Source organism: Lycorma delicatula, chromosome 8, assembly GCF_047948215.1.
Source record: "Lycorma delicatula isolate Av1 chromosome 8, ASM4794821v1, whole genome shotgun sequence".
Lineage (NCBI taxonomy): Eukaryota > Metazoa > Arthropoda > Insecta > Hemiptera > Fulgoridae > Lycorma > Lycorma delicatula.
Window position 1 is genome coordinate 93,858,275 of NC_134462.1, and position 23,953 is coordinate 93,882,227.

A 23,953-nucleotide genomic window follows, 5' to 3' on the forward strand; every position below is an offset into this window, starting at 1 on the left:
CGTGTTCAGAACTAAATGAAGTGACGTGGCGTGATTGAAGGCCATACTAGAGATGCTGCACAACACATATGCACAAAGGTTTATCCAATTTTTGTGCAGGTTTTTATTTCGCGACCGATCGTACCTTGAAAAAAAATAATAACCCTCGTATTTACAAGAACCTCTATTCTGCAGATTTTTTCTCTAAATTTATTTTCATTTTGACAATCTTTTATTTCTATATTTGCTTTATTTAGGTCTTCCTTTACTTGTTTTATGTATGGGGTCGGAGTTTTATATTTCCAAAATGTATCATAAAGTTTTTTGTTAAATCTATCCTTTCGAATCATATGTCCCACAAAATTTGTCTTCTTTTATTTTACAATAAAAGTTTATTTTGTTCTGTATTTTATTTTAACTATTATATATTATTATTATTATTATTACATTGCAAACAGGAATAATTCATTTGAAGAAAAACATTTAACAATCGTAGAAAATTATACACAAAAAGTACCTTATTGTCATACTAAGCAATTTTAAACATTTGAGACCTTATTAAAAGACTAAATAAAAAAAAAATTAAGTTCATTTAAAAGCAGTCTTATCTGTTGATTAAATTTTTTTCTAATACTACTTAGGCTTGCAGTAAGATAAGTATTTTGTACTGAACTGTTTCATCATTACTAATGTACATACATAGCTTGATAAATTTAATTCTCTTAACTCTGAAAAAACTGAAGAAAGTTTATGAAGGAAACTTTTGAGTATGAATCTCAGCTTTCAGTTACGAAATAGTACATTCGTTTCTGGGTGCTTCAATGTAAGGCAAATAAATTAATGGATAAATGAAAGGATCTGGACTATACTCCATAGACTTATGTGAAGCAGCAGCTGTGTTTATCTTTAACAGACATAACAGAGGAAAAGAATATGATACAGTTATAAAAAATCAGTTTTTTCAGCTTCTACAAAATATAAAAATAAACTCTTCTCTTTTTATGTACATTAGGGTTAGTCCATGAAAACACATTGTAGGATCATAAAACTGGGTCCAACTGATTTTTTTACCTACCATCTGTAGAAAAATAGAATCCATACATTTTTCAAAAACTGATTTTCTTTTTAATTTTGAATTATAATAAGTAATTTTCTTTATTTATTATACTTTCACAAGAATTATACAACAAAAACAATTTGTGAGCCATATTGGTAAAAATTTAAAATCAATTGCAGTAGTGTTAAAATCCAGTGTTTGACTTAACAGAATTTCATAAAATAATATAAAAAGTTGCCTAAACAAAATGTATAACACATAACACAATACTTTAATTTAAATAAACGCTGATAAATAAATTTTAACTACCTGCTGTACAAAGAAGCATTAAGGAACTGTAGGGTTAGTTTGATTTTATCCTTATTACAATGATTCTATCGCTATGCGTTTTAAAATACTCTACTCTCTTCCCTATCTTCTTGTTCATTATGAAACCTACTCCTGCCTGCCCATTATTTGAAGCTGAGTTAATTATTCTAAATTCACCTGACCAAAAGCCGCCTTCCTCTTCCCACCGAACCTCACTAATTCCTACTACATCCACATTTATCCTATCCATTTCCCTTTTTAAATTTTCTAGCCTGCCAACCTTTTTTAAACTTCTAACATTCCACGCTCCGACTCGTAGAATGTTATTTTTTAATTTTCTGGTGACCCCTTCCTTAGTAGTCCCCACCCGGAGATCCGAACTAGTTTACCTCCGGAATATTTTACCACGGAAGGCGCCTACATCTATGCTATATGAAAATGCATAGAGCCACATTTTCTTGGAAAAAAAAAGCAGCTGTAGTTTTCCATTGCTTTCAGCTGCGCAGTACTCAGAGGACTGAGTGATGTTGATATGGCCGTTTAAGTTATTTTGACTCACGCCCCTAACAACTACTGAAAGAGCTGCTGCCCTCTTTTAGGAATCATTTCTTAGTCGGGCTCTCAACAGATACCTCTCCGATATGGTTGCACCTTCCGTCTAGCTACTCTGTATCCCTGAGCACTCAAGCCCCCTCACAGACGGCAAGGTCTCATGATTCATAGAGGAGGTTTTAACGTCTATATGCCTGCAAGCGCCCATGATGATGATGAGGTAGAGTGTGTATACGAAGAGATTGATGAAGCAATTAAACAAATAAAAGGAGATGAAAATTTAATAATAGTTGGAGATTGGAATGCAAGCATTGGAAAAGGCAAGGAAGGAAATATAGTGGGTGAATACGGGCTGGGCAAAAGGAATGAAAGAGGGGACCGACTTATAGAGTTTTGCACGAAGTATAATTTAGTAATTGCCAACACCCAATTTAAAAATCATAATAGAAGAATATACACTTGGAAAAAGCCAGGCGATACTGCAAGGTATCAGATAGATAATATCATGGTTAAGCAAAGATTTAGAAATCAACTCGTTGACTGCAAAACTTACCCTGGAGCAGACATTGATAGCGACCATAATTTGTTTAACCTCTGTTTTGTTTAACCTCCGAGTCCGAGTCCACAGTTAAGTATTACTTCAGAGGATGAGATGAATGATTAATAAATTTAAACCCGAATTTATAAAATGATGTATTTTGTGTATTGTATTAAAAAAATTAATAAATAAGTACATTTCAAATCGCATAGTGATAGAATCGTTGTAATAAGGATAAAATCAAAACCTAAACCGACGATTGTTAACGTCTATATGCCTACAAGCGCCCATGATGATGATGAGGTAGAGTGTGTATACGAAGAGATTGATGAAGCAATTAAACACGTAAAAGAAGATGAAAATTTAATAATAGTTGGAGATTGGAATGCAAGCATTGGAAAAGGCAAGGAAGGAAATATAGTGGGTGAATACGGGCTGGGCAAAAGGAATGAAAGAGGGGACCGACTTATAGAGTTTTGCATGAAGTATAATTTAGTAATTGCCAACACCCAATTTAAAAATCATAATAGAAGAATATACACTTGGAAGAAGCCAGGCGATACTGCAAGGTATCAGATAGATTATATCATGGTTAAGCAAAGATTTAGAAATCAACTCGTTGACTGCAAAACTTACCCTGGAGCAGACATTGATAGCGACCATAATTTGGTGATAATGAAATGTAGATTGGGGTTTAAAAACCTGAAGAAAAGGTGTCAGACGAATCGGTGGAATTTAGAGAAGCTTGAGGAAGAGGAGGTAAAGAAGATTTTTGAGGAGGACATCGCAAGAGGTCTGAGTAAAAAAGATAAGGTAGAAGAATGGGAGAATGTTAAAAAGGAAATTCTTAAATCAGCAGTAGCAAACTTAGGCGGAATAAAGAGAACTAGTAGAAAACCTTGGGTTTCAGACGATATATTCCAGCTGATGGATGAACGTAGAAAATATGAGAATGCTAGTGATGAAGAAAGTAAAAGGAACTATCGGCAATTAAGAAATGCTATAAACAGGAAGTGCAAACTGGCGAAAGAAGAGTGGATTAAAGAAAAGTGTTCAGAAGTGGAAAGAGAAATGACCATTGGTAAAATAGACGGAGCATACAGGAAAGTTAAGGAAAATTTTGGGGTACATAAATTAAAATCTAATAATGTGTTAAACGAAGATGGTACACCAATATATAATACGAAAGGTAAAGTCGATAGATGGGTGGAATATATTGAAGAGTTATACGGAGGAAATGAATTAGAAAATGGTGTTATAGAGGAAGAAGAGGAAGTTGAGGAGGATGAAATGGGAGAAACAATACTGAGATCTGAATTTAAGAGAGCATTAAAAGATTTAAATGGCAGAAAGGCTCCTGGAATAGACGGAATACCTGTAGAATTACTGCGCAGTGCAGGTGAGGAAGCGATTGATAGATTATACAAACTGGTGTGTAATATTTATGAAAAAGGGGAATTTCCATCAGACTTCAAAAAAAGTGTTATAGTCATGATACCAAAGAAAGCAGGGTCAGATAAATGGGAAGAATACAGAACAATTAGTTTAACTAGTCATGCATCAAAAATCTTAACTAGAATTCTATACAGAAGAATTGAGAGGAGAGTGGAAGAAGTGTTAGGAGAAGATCAATTTGGTTTCAGGAAAAATTTAGGGACAAGGGAAGCAATTTTACGCCTCAGATTAATAGTAGAAGGAAGATTAAAGAAAAACAAACCAACATACTTGGTGTTTATAGACCTAGAAAAGGCATTCGATAACGTAGACTGGAATAAAAAGTTCAGCATTTAAAAAAAATTAGGGTTCAAATACAGGGATAGAAGAACAATTGCTAACATGTACAGGAACCAAACAGCAACAGTAATAATTGAAGACCATAAGAAAGAAGCCGTAATAAGAAAGGGAGTCCGACAAGGATGTTCCCTATCTCCGTTACTTTTTTATCTTTACATGGAACTAGCAGTAAATAATGTTAAAGAACAATTTAGATATGGAGTAACAGTACAACGTGAAAAGATAAAGATGCTACAATTTGCTGATGTAGTAATTCTAGCCGAGAGTAAAAAGGATTTAGAAGAAACAATGAATGGCATAGATGAAGTCCTACGCAAGAACTATCGCATGAAAATAAACAAGAACAAAACAAAAGTAATGAACTGTAGTAGAAATAACAAAGATGGACCACTGAATGTGAAAATAGGAGGAGAAAAGATTATGGAGATAGAACAATTTTGTTATTTGGGAAGTAGAATTACTAAAGATTAACGAAGCAGGAGCGATATAAAATGCCAAATAGCACAGGCGAAACGAGCTTTCAGTCAGAAACTTAATTTTTTTACATCAAAAATGAATTTAAATGTCAGGAAAAGATTTTTGAAAGTATATGTTTGGAGTGTCGCTTTATATGGAAGTGAAACTTGGACAATCGGAGTATCTGAGAAGGAAAGATTAGAAGATTTTGAAATGTGGTGCTATAGGAGAATGTTAAAAATCAGATGGGTGAATAAAGTGACAAATGAAGAGGTATTGCGGCAAATAGATGAAGAAAGAAGCATTTGGAAAAATATAGTTAAAAGAAGAGACAGACTTATAGGCCACATACTAAGGCATCCTGGAATAGTCGCTTTAATATTGGAAGGACAGGTAGAAGGAAAAATTGTGTAGGCAGGCCACGTTTGGAATATGTAAAACAAATTGTTAGGGATGTAGGATGTAGAGGGTATACTGAAATGAAAAGACTAGTACTAGATAGGGAATCTTGGAGAGCTGCATCAAACCAGTCAAATGACTGAAGACAAAAAAAAAAAGGGTTAGTTTGTATCTGGTTGCATCTACAGTTTTGTTGATCTTTCCACATCAACAATTTGAATAAGACTGATATGTATTATATTTTAATATTATCAGCTTGATTATCTTCTTGCCAACAAGGTGGAATGCTTTTTATTGACCTGTCATTAGCCAGTGATAAATAATAATAACATGCAGTGAAACTGCAAATAATTGGTGTGTTGTACTTGGGTCTATGGTCAATGTAAATTCCAAACTTAAAATTTCTCCAATATTACAGAACAAGAGGATTAGCATCCATGCAGAAGAAGAAATATGCATTTCAGTTTTGAAGCCTGCATTACCAGAAATGAAACATAGGCAGTAATGAAAACAACAAACGATAAACTGAGAAATACGATAATTAAATAGAGACTTTCACGTGAACGATGAAAAAATACTATTAGCAACCGATGGAAATACTGAAGGTAAAAAAGAATGGGATAGACGAGAGAAAGAAAATTGTGTTTTGTGGTTATATTTCACAGAAACAAGACTGTGTATGTATAATGATGAAGGAAGTTAAGCTATCAAGAAGAAAGGAAAGGCCGACAATCAGTGAATTCAAGCTAGATGACATCTAATGCTAACTGACAAACACCATTACAATGGGCAGAAGAAGATGAAGGCTAACTGACATCAAAAATCCTTCATGAATAAAATGAAAACAATCTGGGAGTACTGACACCCACATATTTAGTTACACAGAATTTAATGTAAAAATATGGCAACACTGCAGCAAGCAGCACGAAAAACTGAGATTTTTACAAACAGAATTTTTTTTTAACGTAAATAATGTTGATAAATGAATTTCACATATGAAAATTTTTTTAACATATGAAAAATTTCAATCCTGATTAGAATGAAAAAATCCTGAAAATTTTAGATGAAAGGTGAAATGCTATATTTTAACAAGAGATCAGTAGAGTAATTTTCCAAATTGAAATTAAATAATTAATTGTTTACAATAACTGATTAATATAAACATGTGAATGAATACCTCATTTTTCACGAGATGACAGTTTAATGGCTTAACAGGAATACTGTAAGTTTTTCTTGAATCAGCTACTTCATTATTTTCAGGCACTATTTCTGCTTCTGATTTCTGAACTTCTAGTAAACGCTTTAAGAGGTTGCTATCTTGTAAATTATCACTAATAGCACTCTCTTGAAGGGAAGAAGTATCAACATTACTTACTTTTTCAGAAGTTTCGATTTTGTTTCCTTTCATATTATTTTGTACCAACTCTTTGATTTTAACGTCATTACTAGAACTTTTTTTAACAGGATAAACAGTTATATCATTTTTCTTTCCACTAGTTTCCTTTTTTGATTCAATACCACTGACTATGCTGGTATTATCAGAAACTGTGTGATCAGTAACACCACCATTACTAACTACCTTTTTACTTTTATGTTTTTTCTCGCCATCAATTTTCTTTTCTGGTTCCACATCTTTACTAATGCCTTTGTTACCTGTTATTCTTTCAACAGCAGAAACAGCATCTGCAACAGCAGCAGCAGCAGCAGCAATAGGAACAGCGCCACCACTAAATGCCTTTTTCTTTTTTTTCCCAGTTGAATCACTACTCTGTTCAGATGTACCAGATGCTTCCCCATCAGTATTTTCACTTGATTTCACATTTTTTGATCTTCTTTTGTGATGAACACTATGTTTTTCATCTTTATGGTCATCAGTGGCACCTGGACTAGTAAGAACAGGATCATTATTAATATTACTCGCATCAATACTTTTCTTTTTATGACGAATTTTATCACTTTTACGGCCAACACCTGCTGTGTTGCCTGTATCAGCACGAAAAGGATTTTCATCATTTACATTAGTTGCACCATCAGTTTTATGATCTTCTGATTTTTTCATTGAGGATGGGATGAAATCTGGAAATAAAATAAAGGAATTTAGGATTTAAGGATAAGGATTATGGTATGAAAAGTAATAAATGTTATAAACTAAATCATACATTCCCAAATCAGACAAACAAGTCATGAGTTTTATAATATATATATATATGTTCACAATTTTCAGCTTTATATCAGTACAAAAAAATACGGTTTTCTTACTATGACTGGATTCTAAAACTTATAAACAAATAAGGGTGGCAAATAAAATGATTGGCAGTATAAATCAGATTTCAAACATGCATTAACCTCAACTAGTTCATAAGATAATTTTATAAAGGTGGCTGTGACAATAAAATGATGTCTATGCTTGTGAAATCTGGGCAGAATTTCAATCTCTCAATGTAAAATATCTTAACGTATTAAAAGATTCTCTGAAATTTAATTAAAATCTACATTAATGATAATGCAGGTACATAAATTTCATTTAATTTTTATTCATGTAAAGAAAAGGGGAACAAATGGCAACATGAGTTTTGAAGCCACCTCAAGTATTCATAAAGGAGCGAAGTGGAAGCTCCACCCAGTTTTCATATTGATGAAATTATTAAATAAGCAAAAATAGTTTTTTCACATAAAGAAAAATTGTTTTTAACTTTCTCAGAAATGATTTAAAATACAACTAATAAAAAAATACACTTAACTGAGAATAAATTATTGCATAATTGAACATATTTATTACCTGTTGTATTATTTAATAAAATAGTTACCGTGAGCTCAGCCCTAAACATAATAAACAAATTTATTGTTATTTCCATTTATAATTATTATAGAAATTTTTGTTTACTCTGAATGGACACTCTTTTTTAAATTAAATACAATTAAAAACTGTAGAAATAAATATCAAGAGTTGTATCATATCTTATAATTTAAGTAAAAAAAGAACTGTTGCTAATACAATCTACTAGTACATAATAAAAATTATGTTTTATATTACATTTCAATTTGTTTTAAAACATGAATTAAATATTTTAAAATGATTTTGAAATAAACATATTATTTCTACAAACACGTTTCAAGTTTCACTTGTTAATGTGAAACATAAGACTTGTGAATGCTCCTGGTTCCTAAGAATGTTCTTTTAAGAACCAAACTGTCATTTCTAAGTAACATTTTTAAAATTTTGCTCTCTACATATTATTTTATAGAAACCTACTTATTAGAATCAAGGTTTTTTTTTGAGACATAAAGTAGTTTATTAAAGACATGTACATAAGAGTATATATTTGTACTCTTTCACATGATGCACATGTATATATACATACGAGAGACAAAAACTAGTGTGACAATTGTATGATAAATGACAAAACGTGATCAGCCCATTTTTCTTTGATGATCAAATTGTGACCGATGAACATCAACCTGATATGTCAGACCTAGATATGATATGACCTGATATTGTGACCTAGATATGTCAGAAAATATCTGCATGCTGTCATCTACAACATTTACAATCTAACACCATCTTCCAACAAGATGGCACCCTGGGCAAGATGGCACATCGGGCTAAATACATTTGTGAATTTCTCAATAAAAAATGTCCTAATTGATGAATCAATCACGGAAGTTCAACAGCCTGGCCACTGAGGTCACCAGCCTTAACGCCTTGCAATTTCTTTATATGGGATTTTCTCAATGATCATGTCTGTAACTCTCAGGTTGCTGACACAGAAGAATTACAGTGAAGGATCATCATTGCGTTTGTTAACACTGATGTTGATAAGTAGCATTATCGCCAATCTTGTTGACAGGAGTTGCTATATTGCCCAGACACTGTACACATTACAAATGGAAATGTAGCAAATGAAATGATGAATGCTAAGATTTCATACAAAGAAAAAAATGTTTAAATGTAATTTAATTTATTGTACTGAGATAATCATAACTGTAGGTGGTATAATAATTTTTATAATTAAGTTTTAAATGACTTTTATAGAGACTTTGAGTAACAAAATACAATAAAATAACAAAAAGGAATAATATTCAATATATACATATAAGAGATTATTTTATATTCATCTGTGAAAACTATTTACGCTGATCGAAAAAAACATTTTTTTAATGTTTCTCTAATTGTGTGATACCATTTCTTGAATTGCTTTTTTGCATACATTACAGATCTATAAATACAATTTTTCTATCATCCTTAATTTTAAATACAATATGCTTCAAAAAAAATTAAGGGAAAATATAGTCAAAATCTGTAAAATTTATAATTTTACATGGCCATACCTGTGTTAGAATGACTTTGCTGATGCTTTTCTTTTATAAATAGCCTCAGGCACATTCCAAATTAATGTCCAACAGTAATTGGCTAGCATGTTAGAATTTCATTTCCCTTTATTCCAGCTTTCCATCACCAAAATACCTTGGTGGAAACGTTCACAGTATTCATCATTTACGTCTCCAAGGTTTTCCGGGAAAAAAATTCAGATGTGAGAGAAGGAAATGTATTTTCAAAGACATTACACATCCCATAGCTCTGTATGAAGTAAGAAGTTGTGGTAATTGTCGGATTTTTGTTTGCCGAGAAAGGTTCTGCAAACATCTTTAAATGAAGCCCAAGCTGCACTTTCTACATTATTTAACACTGAGTTAAATACTTCATCTTTGATCAACTCTCTTATTTGAGGACCAAAAAAAAATAATCCTTTTAATTTTTCTTCACTTACATTCAGAAATTTCTGCTTGTGTACAAAAATCAAGGACTACCCTTCTTCATTGCTTTTACAAAATTTTTCATTAGTCCCAGCTTGATAGGAGAGGGGGATAGAAATACTTTTTGGGATCAACTAAAGGTTCATGAATAATATTTTTTCCATTTGGAGTTAAGTTGTCTCGTTTCTTCCACTCTTTGGTAATATAATGTTTATCCCATGCTCGACTGTCCCATTTGCAAAGAAAACACATGTACTTAGTATAGTCTAACTGCATGCCTAACAAAATAGCTATAACTTTCAAATCACCACATATGTTCCAGCTATGTTTTTTATAATTTATTTTTTCAAGAACGTCTTTCATCACATCATATGTCGCTTTCAAATTAAACCATTGGTATCAAAGTGTATTTGTTACCATTGTGTAGTAGAACCACTTTTAAATTACGCTTGGACGAATCTATGAAAAGGCACCAGTCATCAGGTTTATGGAGTTGTCCTAACTGCAACATAAGCTCATCAATATTTGTGCTATAAACTAAATTACTTTCATCAATAAAGTACTGAGAGCCCACATCTTATCCTGATCACCAATTTTACACTGAAAGTACAAATGATATGCTTTTTTGATTAAAGGTGTAATGTTTTTCTATTTGATTTTATGGTAAACTCACCACATACATAAAAAAAGGCACCCACATCATTTACACAATTTCAAGGCATTATGACACTGCATTGTTAAGAAACTTAAGAGCAGTATGACTGAACAAAATTAATTCATTCCTAAATCCAGTGCTTAATACAAACAACACAGCTGTGTTTTCACCTACATGTTTTGATCTGCACAGACATGATTAATCTTGTCCATGAGGGCTCACTCTTCAGTTTTAGATATGATGTCATAATATGTGACTACGATATGATTAATCTTTTCCATGAAGGCTCACTCTTCAGTATCAGATATGATATCATAATATGTGACTATGATATGATTAATCTTGTCCATGAAGGCTCGTTCTTCAGTATTAGATATGATGCCATAATATGTGACTATGATATGATTTAAGTGTTTGTCTAGTATTGTTTACTTATAACTTACGAATTATGTTAACAAAGTTAATATAAAATGAGCTAACAAAATACAATATAAGAGCTTAAAATACTAACTATACATTAAAAATAAAGAAAAATCTTTTAATTAAATTTTAAATATTTTTCAAAAATGGTGGGTGATAGAAAGATTCTGAGTTCATATTCATTTTCAGCTTCAAAAAACAGATTAAAAACATGTATCGCATGTTAGGAAACAAAAATTATGTTTATCAGTGTTATCAATAGATAAACCAATGATCATGTGTAACTATAAAACTAAATAACTGAAACTAACATAAATTAAAGATTACGTAAAAAGAACTTTCAAATAAAAAACAAACTAAATGACTGACCCGACTGTGTATAAGTATCCCACAGTTCTTTTTTGAATCTTTATCTTTTGTTTCAGTATCTTTTTTACCCTTTTTCTCTTTTTTATTTTCACCACAACTAACAAAATAAATAAACAGAATTATAATTAATATAGAAATAAAAACGCACCGTTTCATAGTGAACTTTAAAAGTTAATATTATGTCATTACTAATACTCAATGAAAGTATAATATTTACAACTATACACCCGACTTATAAGCACTATAACTGCTGACCATGCAAACTACACATTAAAATATAGCAAGATATTTTGTTATCTTGGGATTTATTATGAGATAACACTGGATACAGCCTACTCTCCACTAAATAAATAAGACATTAAAATAATAATCATCCGAGATAAAAAAATAAAATAATGGTTAATTAAATGAATTAACAGTTTATTAGATAAAAAACTTTAAATTTCAATACAAAAATAAATAAAAAACCGAACAGATTTAGTAAAATATCTCAACTTTTGGTTTTCAGAAACCAAAGGAAAAAATAAAATATTACACCATTTAAATTCAAATTTTTAATTAATGACATATAAAAAACATTAATTTTTAAGAAATGTTGCATGCAATGTATGTAACTGGAGCACAACAAACTCTCTTGGGAGAACAATTTTTATTTTATAAATTGCATTAATACTTTTACCTAGTTTGAATGCATATCCAATATCAAAAAATGAAAAATGTGACAAATTTTAATCATTTTTAAACAACTAAAGTAAGAAAAAATTATGAAAATATTGTTTCAAAGGAATCAGCGTCCCTAGCATAATCTTATTTGCTTCACTGCAGGCTGAAATATATAGACATCATGAAATGAGGAAATTCTGAGCCATGACAAACAAACTTTGCATATAAAATATACATCACATAATAGATAAAAAAAAAAAATATCCATTAAAACATCATCCACCAGAACTATTCGTACTAAAAAATGTTTCTTTAAAACTTAAAAACTTTTAGTAAATACTAAGATTATTGTCAAAAAAAATTATGCAACCCATAATTCTCTTTAAGAAAGAAGGGAGGAAAAGTAAGAGAAAGGAATGTAAGAAACACCTAAAAAACAAAGGACTGCCTCTGATCTTAGTCATATCAAAAGCCTTTCTAAAAATGTTATAAAATTGTTAAATGAATGCTATTAATATCTGGTAAATAAATATTTTTATGACCATCTGTCAAACACTTTCTACAAAAACGTTCTTTATAAATCAGTATTTGACATTAACCCATTAAGTATCCTTTTTACATTTATAGGTGTCAAGTAACTTTGCGTAACTTTTTTTATACCAACTACTTAAAAAGAAATTGATAAATTTTGATTTAGTTTCCAATAAAGTTCATACTATTACAGAAGGTCAGATTACTAGGCAACTAAGAAAGTATTAGCAAAAAATCACAACCTAGAACATTAGATGCAACTCAGATTACTCAGAAAAAATATACTATGACATCATAATATTGAATCTATTCATGACTGCACAAGTGCAACAAAAATATAAGATTTATAACTTAAAAATCGTTCAATTATATAATCATTATAATTTATTTACAATATGATAAAGAGTAAAAAAATCAATAAAAACAGCACATAAATAATGATAATTAAAAATAAAACAGAAAAATGAGAATAACTTTATTATAGCAATTAAAAATAAAAGACCACATTAATAATATTTATATGTAATATGGTGTAATAAACAAAAAGAATGGGGACTGAGATAAATCATTAATTAGGATGAGTGAAATATTTCTTTTTTGAAAATAATTATAACAGTTATATTGAAACTTTATTTAATGCAAATCACCTAAAGCAATAAAACTTTCCAATGATCTCAATGCCAGATAAAAACCATATACTTTCCTGTTTGGCCAATATCCAAAAATTATTACAATATTTATGTAATGTATATGTATTTACTACGAAAAGAAACAATGTAAAAAAAAAACCACCTCACTTAAAATGAAAAACAACGCTTTTCAAATTTACTAATTCAATATTTTCTAGAATCTGTATCAAATTTTGATGTCAATTTTAACAAGTAAGAAATTTATAAAAAAATGTAACTCGAATTTTATGAAACCGATTTTACAGTTTTTTTATATCAAGTTTATTTTGGTTTTACTTTCATTTAAAAAATTAATAGACCTTAAGTCTTTTATAAGCAAATATATACACACTTTCAAGAAATAAAAAGGTGATAAACCTATATCTTGATAAAAATAAGTAAAGGAATGCAAAATTTTATAATACTGATTATTTATTAAAAATATTGTGTATTCTTTTTTCTTTCTTTTACATGCTATTTTCCAATTAATTTTCTCTGATATGTATATGAAATACACAGAATATCAGAATGACATTAAGCTATAAATCATTATATTACAACAGTAAAAAAGTGAGCAATAACTGATGACTAAGAAAAGTGTAAAATACTTTCAAATTGTGAATACAGACTAGAACCTCATTCCTTGAATTTAATTAAAAAGAACCAGCTATTATACTTCAGTGGAACTTGAGCAATTAAGAATCTTTATTTTAGTCACCTAAACTTCCTAGTATACTGATTTATATTAGACATTCTTATGCCTGCATGTTGAATGCTGTTTATATAATTCTGATTAAAAAAATGAGCAAGCTTTAATCACTTACTATTACATTAATTGAAAAACTACACCAAGTGGTGTAATTTTACTTGTGGTATAACTGCCAAAGATTTTGTGCTCCAATGAAGGAAGATATTAGAAATGTTTCATTTCATTTCAATATTCTTGAGCATATCTAATTAGAACTATATTTTAGTAATCACTACTACATTTCAGATATACTCACATTTCTAGACATTTGCTTATATCAATTTGTTTGTATAAAAAGATTAAGTAAAATATAAGTTATGTCTTTCCATTTCCACTGATTTCTTTAGTTGCCTTATTTAAGTTGTTTACTTAGAACATATATAAAATTTTACTTTTAAGTTTGTTTTGATTTTAAAAATTGTTTTGTATTCATCATTTAAAATATGCAAGTGCAGTACAAAACCAATTTTTTTTAGTTAAGTTTACAGGTACTAAAAATGTAACTGAGATAGTAAGAGCTACATCTAACAGGGAATTATTGTAAATCCAGGTGAAGAATTCGGCAAATGTAATTTAAAATTAGGTATCAATTTACATCATATTGGGGCTTCGTTAAAAATGTTCAGTTTTTTTTAATATTACATAATGAAAATAATAACATTATAATATTTAATTAGAAAGAAGATTAAAAATCTGCAGATACAATGAATTTCTACATTAAAGATTTTATTGAAAAAAAAAAAATAATTCTTGTTACCGTTATATACAGTTATAAACTAATGTTTCCAGTGTATTCAAGACTGAAATATTTATACACTTTTATCAATCCAGTGTTTTTCAAAAATGAGTGAGTCTGTTCTTATCTAATTCTACATATTAATATATATATCTAATTCAGGTCAACAAACTTTAAACGAGCAGATCTTGAATGAGGCACTTTTTAAAATACCTCAATCTTTATAACAATTATGCATAAGTTTTTGCATTAATGTTATACTCAAATTCTGCTTCATTACTGTTTATGAAATTTACTACTTTTAACTTGAATAATTATATTTTGTCTAACAAATTTAAAAATATTACACATAAGTATAAAAAAAAATTATTAAATACGTGAAATAAAAAAATTGAATAAAGTAAAAAAGTAATAAAATGTACAGTAAAAATTTAATTAAGTACTATCTGTTTATAAAAGTGAAGCTAACAGAGACAGTCTTGCTGGCATAGTGAATGGGCAAACTTTGGTTATACTGGTGTGCCCTTGCACACCGGTGTTGTCTGTGGTTGTACTGGCTGTGTCCTTGGGTTGTTCATGAGTACTGCCTTCCTAGCAAGTTCTACAATGTGATAAAATTCAATTTAACAATTTCCTCTCTTTTTCTAGTCTTAATGTTTATATCATTCTGAGATGACTTTTAGTAATTGTTTGTTTTTCCAAGAGGAAAAATTCTATAATTAAAAAAATTTCAAGATCGTAAAAGTAAATAACATTACTTTTAATAGAATTGTAGTAAATATCCTTAAAAAAACCAAAACAACACTATTCACAGTAATTAAAACTTGATAATGAAATGCAAAATATCTACTGATAAATCACAAATTCTCTAAAGTTAGAAAAATATTTAAAAAGAATATAAGTGGACAAACATCGAGGTATATTATTATTGCCAAAACAAAATTCCAAACTAGGGTAAACTATAATAAACATAATTTTCTATTTGAAAAAAAAAGTTGGGGACAGTGAAAGACAAAACAGATTTTTCAGGTACAGATATCTTTAAATTGTTATTAATAGAGTAGACAGTTCAGTTTTTTAATAAGCAAACTTCATAGTTACTTTTAATTGGATTTCAATTTTTACGTTACCAGTCTCTTTTGATAGTTGTGTTCAATAAACAGAAAAAAAAATAAAAAAATACTTTTAATTATAAAGCATATTTAATATTATGCAACAACAAATGCCAGTTGCAAAGAAATTATTATGAACTTTAATAATAATAACAATTTTATAACTTTTTATAATCACTTGTTAACACAATACAGTAATTCTCAATAATAAAATAATTTATAGCCCACAAGTTTAATTATTATCTTTTCTTACAAACAAATAGCATAATATTTTTAATAGTATAGCATTATGAATATATTATTATCTTTGCACATTAAGAAAAAACAACATTACTTTCAAACTGATAAAAACGAGTAAATCCACCCATTTTAAACTTATCTAAAAATATTATGTAAAATAAAATGACAAATAGCCCCCCCCCCCAACACTCACTCTCTCTTTCTATATATATAAATATATATGTACATATGTGTGTGTGTGTTTCAATATCAGTAAAATAAATTATCAAATAAGTTCCATGAAAAATCAAGTGAAATTTGACCATTATTCATATCACTTGTCTTGAAAAATGGCATAGCTATTCTAGAATAAGAGGAATCATTCCAGGCTTACTTGGTAAAGTAAGCAATGAAGTAGTCTCATACTGCTTTCTCCAGAGAACTAGGCACTGTTCATATCAGCATGTTAAGCCAGCCAAAATACAGGTGATATTTAGTCTTACAAGCGATACGATGGCTCATATTAATGTAGGGAATGAACACACCATTACTCTAAGGAAAACCAACTTTTCACTGGTGTCTCTTGAACCTCAACACTTTACACGCCTCCCATTCATAAAAAAAGATTAGGGCTGATTATTTAAAGTAACATATAAACATACTCCTTTCTATTGTAAAACAATGCATAATCTATGTACAGTATATTAATATTCTTCTCTAACACTGCGTACTTACAAAAACCTAATGATAACAATTCTAGCACAGCTACTCATTGGAAAGCTTTATGTAGTAAATGTAGGATAAAGGATAACCGATGATCACAAAAGCCGATATATTTATTGTAATCTTATTATAAAACCTACTGGGCCAACAAAAAAGTTAATAAAACATTTACTATTGCATATTGTATCTAATAAAATTAACAATTTCCTCACCATACTGAGAAGTTGATCACCACTTATCAACCCCTTTAACAATTTGTCCTATAATTCAATGTTTTTCATTATTGTAGTATCAATATAGATTAGACTTGAGCCACTGAGATCTTGTATTTAGCTATATCAAATACATTTTGTCTAACCGATCGGAAACATTCATTTATTGATGTATTTTGTAAAGTTATATCACATGCCATATCTTTTTTATGCATCACATTTATTACAATGTATTTAGATATGACAGTATATCTGTAATAAACAATATACCAGGTATCAATACATGTAATTAATTATATTCAATTGAAACATATTATTGTGTTAAATAGTAAAAGTATTTAAAGAAACTGGGAAATGATGAGACTACTGCCTGGAAAAATTCTTTTATTATGGGATTTACAATATTGACAGTGAAAATGTTATTAATATAATTAATAAATGACTGGACTTTTTATCAATGTCGCGATACAAGAAGAAATGTTGATAATTTACAAAATGGCAGATAAAGTTGAATAACTTATTATGTAAATTGCAGAGAGAGATAATTTCTGTAAATATAATTTATTCCTTATCCCAGAATAACTTGTCAGGAAATGGCCATAATAATTCTATAAAACATTTAAATCACTTATCGCAACAAAAAAAGGGTAGTTTTTCAATTTATTAAACAAGATATTTATTCTGTAAATTAAATTTTATTTTTTAATATCTATATTCATATAGTATTAACTAAGTAAAATATAGTAGCTAACTAAGTAAAATTAGTAAAAAAAAAAAACAACAAAAAAACATTAATTCTATCATTAAAACAATGAGCCAGGGTAACATTGATTTAGATAAACCTGTTTCATAATACAGAGTACAGGGTTTTAGTGAATAATAATCCATTTGTTTCTTTATAATATAAAAATTAATTATCTTATAACTTTGAATGCTAATAGTTTCATTAATGCAAAAATACTGTAGCACTTTGTTGTAGATATAAAGACAAGATTAAGTGAATTAGTCATGACTAATTTAATTAAACACCTACCTCACAATCTATACTTCTCTTGGTTTTGAATAAATAATTGTCAGTGTACGTAAAAATATAAAGTGTATAATAAAATCTCTATGAACTCAATTATATGAGGTTTATTTTTGAATGAATGCTATGAATTTTATAAAAAATGAATGCAAAAGAATATGACAATGTGAAAAGAAATCCTTGAAAAAGGATGATCCAAAAAAATTCAGAAACACTAAGAAGAAAATTTGACAATAACAGCAGAAACTTATTATTTTTAAATATAGCTTCATATCCCCTACTCTTGTTTCCTGACCGACATGAATTTGCTTCTTTGAGCTATACATCACATATTTTTCTTATGGTTTAAAAACTGCTTCTCGGAGATTAGTAATGTTCACTGAACAGCCAGTCCCAATAGTCAAGTGTTAATATTGAATGAATATACCTTTATTTCTCGCATATAAAATAAGACATAAAAATAAGAATTACAATATATAATTAGGAAAACAATAACTACAAAGGATAACCTGTGTGCAGGCATGACATCGTATGACTAATATTGTACGAGTCAATATAACCTGAATTTTTTGGGTTTGGTATTCTTAAATAAAACTGTATATTTGGCTAATGAAGGTATTTGGGAAATCACTTCCCTCCTCATTTTCCTACAAAACTGCTTAATTATTTTAGAAAACTATCGTTAAGTTCCAAGTCAGGTGGTCTACAACCCTGTAGTTACGGTAGCTAACAAACAAATTTAAATATATTTCTGTGTAACAGACTGTTATTCAATATACTGGAAGACTGGTGTTGTACTAGTACTAATCAGTATGTATCTAATGTAATGTAATGTATGTAATCAGTATCAGTATCTAATCAGTAATGTACTGATCAGTAACAAAACAAAAAACTGAAAAAGTTCTTAAACACCTGATACTTATCAACAAATAACATTCATACTTAAATATTAAAAAATATTTGAGATTAATAAAAATTTATTTGAACAAGCCAGTCAATTTCTATTAAAGATATAAAAATGTACTTATTTTCTTTTAGAAATAAATTTTTCTTATTTCTTTTAAAAGGGGTAGAAACCTCATAATAATTTTAGCTTCTCAAATAATGTATACAAAAACCAATTTAACAGTAAAAAGTGTTTATGGAGAAAATAATTAAAAAACAACACACCACATTGTTTATTTTTATTTAAATTATTCACAAGAAGTCATCTGCCGAGTATTTTTAATATCAGATAATTAATTACATTATCAGATTAATTTTATAATGTGATGCAATATGTTATTATTAAATAAGCTGAATTTCCTAATAAGCTTATTGAAAGCTGATCACCCGATGGAGTCCTCAGATTTACAGTAACAGATGTTACATAACTATAAACGTGTACAATCTGTACTTGAACTGGACTGAAGGTCATCTTAGCTTTTTTTTCTTTAAAAATAATAAAATGGTCATTCTATATTAGAATTCCAATAAGTTTGTATCAAAATTATGTGCTGTAATTTTAAGATAAACTAAAAACTATTTTTTGACAATTATTACAATTTTTATATTATTTAAGTTTATTTTATATTTCTTAATTTTATTTTTATTTAAAATTAGGTTAAATTTTTTAAAAAAATATGTTAACATTATTAAAAAAAACCCTCAAAATGCAGAAAATCCTGCACACTGATAAAAAAAATAAGAAAAGCATTATGCAGTTTAAGATATTTTTCTCCACGATACAAACAACAAAAACTATTGCAAGACTGAAGGCTGTCTGGGATTAAATAATAAGTAGTCTTTTCCCAATACCTTAAGCTTTTCCAATAATTTTCTTGAATTCGTCTAAAGAACAGTTTAAACATGACAATAACTTCAGGTTGTATTACATAATTCTACAATATAACAAAAACAATGATTATCAAAATCAATTTAGCTGATACAAAATATGACTTAAACGTGCATAATAAGTTTATAAGTCAAACTGAGAACTTCCTTTTTTTAAAGCTGTTAAAAAACTGCTGAAGAGCAATCTTATAAATTTACTGGGTTGATCTTTAAAAAAAAATCTGTTGATATCGGGCATGCAAAATCAATAAGCAAAACAAGTGAATGGACTTTCTTTATTTTGTTACTCATTGAAAGATATAATTCTATTGATTTTAGTTTCATTGGTTTTATAGATTTTTGGATAAATCACATATTTCATTTATTTAAATATCTCCTTTGCAACAAAAAAAATATATAGTAGAATAAAATGTCTGCTTAATGGTTATTAAACCATTTAAGTAGTAATTATCAGCAATCAATATTTCAATAAAAAATTATTTTATGAGTAAAATCTACCTTATTAACATTAATGTCATTAATGAGACCAACGAGAAAAAAAATTTCATGAATCAATAAACAAATATTTAATTATTACGTCTTATTTATAATTATGAGAAAAAAAATTTCATGAATCAATAAACAAATATTTAATTATTACGTCTTATTTATAATTATAAGAAAAAAAATGAGAAGCTGGATTTTATTCAAGCTTCAATATTTTGAAATATATATATATATATATATTTAATTCCAAACATGAGATTAAAAAAAAATCTGACCCACACACCTATACTTTTATAAATGAAGAAATAGATATTGATGTTATAAAAAAATATATAAGTATATATTTTGTACCATGTACATAAATATAACAATAAGTAAATAATAACAAATTGTATAACAGATAGAGGGCAGTGCCTTCATAACAGCAGCAACATTAGTACCTCATACTTGTTTAATGGAATGATAACATGAGAAGAGATAAACAAACAACTTTACGATGACTTTTATCAAATATATTACTCCTATTACCAAGGCTTTATTTAAACAGAGACCACCCGCCTGATCTTCTCAATTTAATTAAATGAAATAATTTTACCATTTAAAAATTAACACACTGAAGATGTAAATTAAAACATTTTTGTAAATAATCCTTAAATTTTGAAGTAATATGTAACTCTAAAACCAGTAATTACCAAATGAACGATCATGAAAAATTACATGCCAAATTAATTTTAATTTAATAATATTATTGAATTAAAAAATTATCACAAAGATTTCTTTAGAAATCATATGTAATATCAACATTCCTTGTCGATACAAAGTCTTGAAAGCACTAAAGCAGTATAACATTACTCTATATCAGTAGTTGTCCATTCCATTCTCACTCAGCAATGTACATTACAATAAACCAAATGATTGAAACACTACATGCAAATCCAGTTAACAACTTTTCATCTGCCAGTTCTATTCATTAATCGAAAATGTTAAATATCAATTGAACAACTTTTTTCAGTTTAAAAAACTGGCACAAAACAAATTTATGGCCAAATTCAGGTGAAGAGTTAGGTTGTACTTTTTTTGGTTTATTCTTTTATACATACAAGTATAAATTGTGCAGCAATGTGTTGATACGCTGTTTTTTCCTTAACTTTATTCATTAATACGTTTTCCTTTGTTTTTCTTTTGAATTTATATTTACTTTTGATTAATTCCTTTACATATAAACTGATGATAATCATTTAGCAATCAAAATTCACATCTTGTTATGGATTTTCCTTTCTTTTTGTTTTAAACAATTCTTGAAATTTTCTCTTTTCAATCTTGTTTCAATAATTCTTCTAAATATCTCTTTATTTAAATTAATATGAACTTCATCATTTTTATTTTTTGTTATTTTTCCATTTGATGCTGCTTTAAACAAGGTTTTCTTTTAATTAGTTTTTCTTAATAGTCCTTTTTTGTTATCTATATAGTAACACATAAATCCATTCCCTAAATTTTATCTACTGATATGAATAAAATACTTATTACACAAAAGCCTAGCATTATCTAATTCAACTCAATCTAGTATAGAAACAATTTCTAATTATACAAAGACTGTGACAAACAGTTTATATTACTGCTCAGTTTCATAATTTATATTATAGAATAATAATATTGACATGTATAACAAATTTATAATTTACAGTTGAAAAAGAAAATATTACTATTAGTTCAATTATAAAATATATATTTTTAATACTAGTATATGATACATTACATTGATGATTAACACATGGAAAAATATTCTAATATCAAAATGACCTTTTGACTGGAAAGTTAAACTTGAAATTTGAATCCTGTTCACGTGAATTTTTCCACATGTGAAAAAATGTACTTTTATCATCATAAACAGTAACTGTAATCAGGCACAGCCAGTAATAACAAGAGAATAATTAAACAAAGAAACCATTAAAAAGAAGATTGAAATGGATAGCTTTAAACACTTTTCTAACTTTCTATAGGAAACTTTTTACTAAATATGAAACCCATATGAACAGATGATCCAACTCAAATAAGCCTCAAAAATAAAAACTTAAACATTTATAAAATTGTTGTTTTATCAAAACAGGAAAAAATAATGCAGACTAAACAAAAAAACCATTAGAAACCAGTACCCATACAGCTTCATCTATAGAACTTCCTATCTTATATATTAAAAAATTGGCCTGAAAACCTATCGGTCTGGACAGATCGGTCTGATTTTTTTTTTATTCTGCTCAGAATGATACACAGATATGCCATCAAGCGTTATGACTCAAAAATTGTCTGCTCTGAGAAATCCTCACTCATCCTCAATCGTGGAACTTTCCTAAGTTACTAAAAACAGGAAAACCACTTTGAAGGTCAATCAATATTTGATGACATATCTGCAAACCATTCTGAACAGAATAAAAAAAAATCAGCCTGATGGTTGGAAATAAATTTTGAGTATGCATTTTACCTGTGGTAGCAAAGAGAGGAAAACCGAGAGGACTGAAGGTAAGACATGTAAACAGAATAGATTTTAGACAATTTTTTTAAATATATAACATTACTTTGTAATATCGCTATGGAGCAGCACAGGTCCACTAGGTTTTTAGCAGATTCTTTTAAAATATATAACATTACTTTGTAACAATGACGCAGAGCAGCAAGGGGCAACTAGTGATGTTAAAGACGCTCAGGTTCTTCAGATCCCCACACCTTCATGGTAAATCTAGCAACCAACTCTATAACTGCAGAATGATAATAGAGAAGATGTCAGGAATAAGTATAAGAGATGGGTGACAAAAATGCAATCTACCAAGGAAAATCAAGGTAGTTAAAATTCTTATCCAAAACTGCTTAACACAGCCCAAAAAAATTAAATAATTGCAGAAGTAAACCACCAATAAGTTAATAAAGCTAAATATCAACATACAGTCATCCAAAAAGTCCCTACGGTCTACAAACTGATAACTTTATGGCAAATTCACATTAAAAAAAAATCTATATATATATATAAATAATTTTATTTTTAAGTGAACGGAAAGTATTCACGGTAATTTGAAACATATTCACAGTTACCTGTAGAGGAATATATAAATTTAACCAACTTTATAATCCGTAAATTTACTAGGAGGGTCAGGCAACTAAGCGATGACGATTATCAAGAGGTTTGATTGCTAGTTCTAACGATGACGTCGATAAGTATATATAGGTGTAAAAATACCGCATCCTAGTTACGAAGGTTACACCCGGCTAACCTGGCATTGAAGTATACACGCTACTGTACTACATTAACATGAAGTCATAATATAATCGCTATTATAATTAAAAATGGCTGACTTTATTTTACTGAGGAATAATTGAATATTTTCTAAACCTTAAAAAAGTAATTTAACTTACCTAAACGCAATTCTTATTTTGCGAAAATACAAACATTTTCAACAAATTTGATCAATTTTAATTTCTTTGTTAGTGTAACTTTATTCAGTGAAAATAGAAATAAATCATCTACTGCATTTTAGATTAAAAGTAATAAAACTAGATAATTTGCAAACCTCGGTAGATTTCAGAAATTCATGCACGAATTACCTTAGCGACATTAATCGGTTAAAATGTAACGGTTATAATATAAACAAAACCAGATTTTATTCAGATTTTACTGGATAAAATGGGAATCTTACCATTGTAAAAATTCCGTGAACGA

General features: G+C 28.7%; 1 protein-coding gene across 2 annotated transcripts in view; it reads right to left on the reverse strand.

Moving 5' to 3' along the window:
- LOC142328698 (thioredoxin-2-like) overlaps positions 1 to 23,953 on the reverse strand; it is a 53,215-nt gene that overhangs the window by 17,788 nt on the left and 11,474 nt on the right. The window contains exon 1 of one of the 2 annotated variants that reach the window (XM_075372631.1): positions 11,284 to 11,454. The exons of the other annotated variant lie outside the window; for it this stretch is intronic. Coding sequence (XP_075228746.1) covers positions 11,284 to 11,439 — 156 coding nt within the window. The 5' untranslated portion in view covers positions 11,440 to 11,454. Of the gene's footprint in view, positions 1 to 11,283; positions 11,455 to 23,953 lie in introns of those variants that run through there. 2 annotated transcript variants of the gene reach the window in all.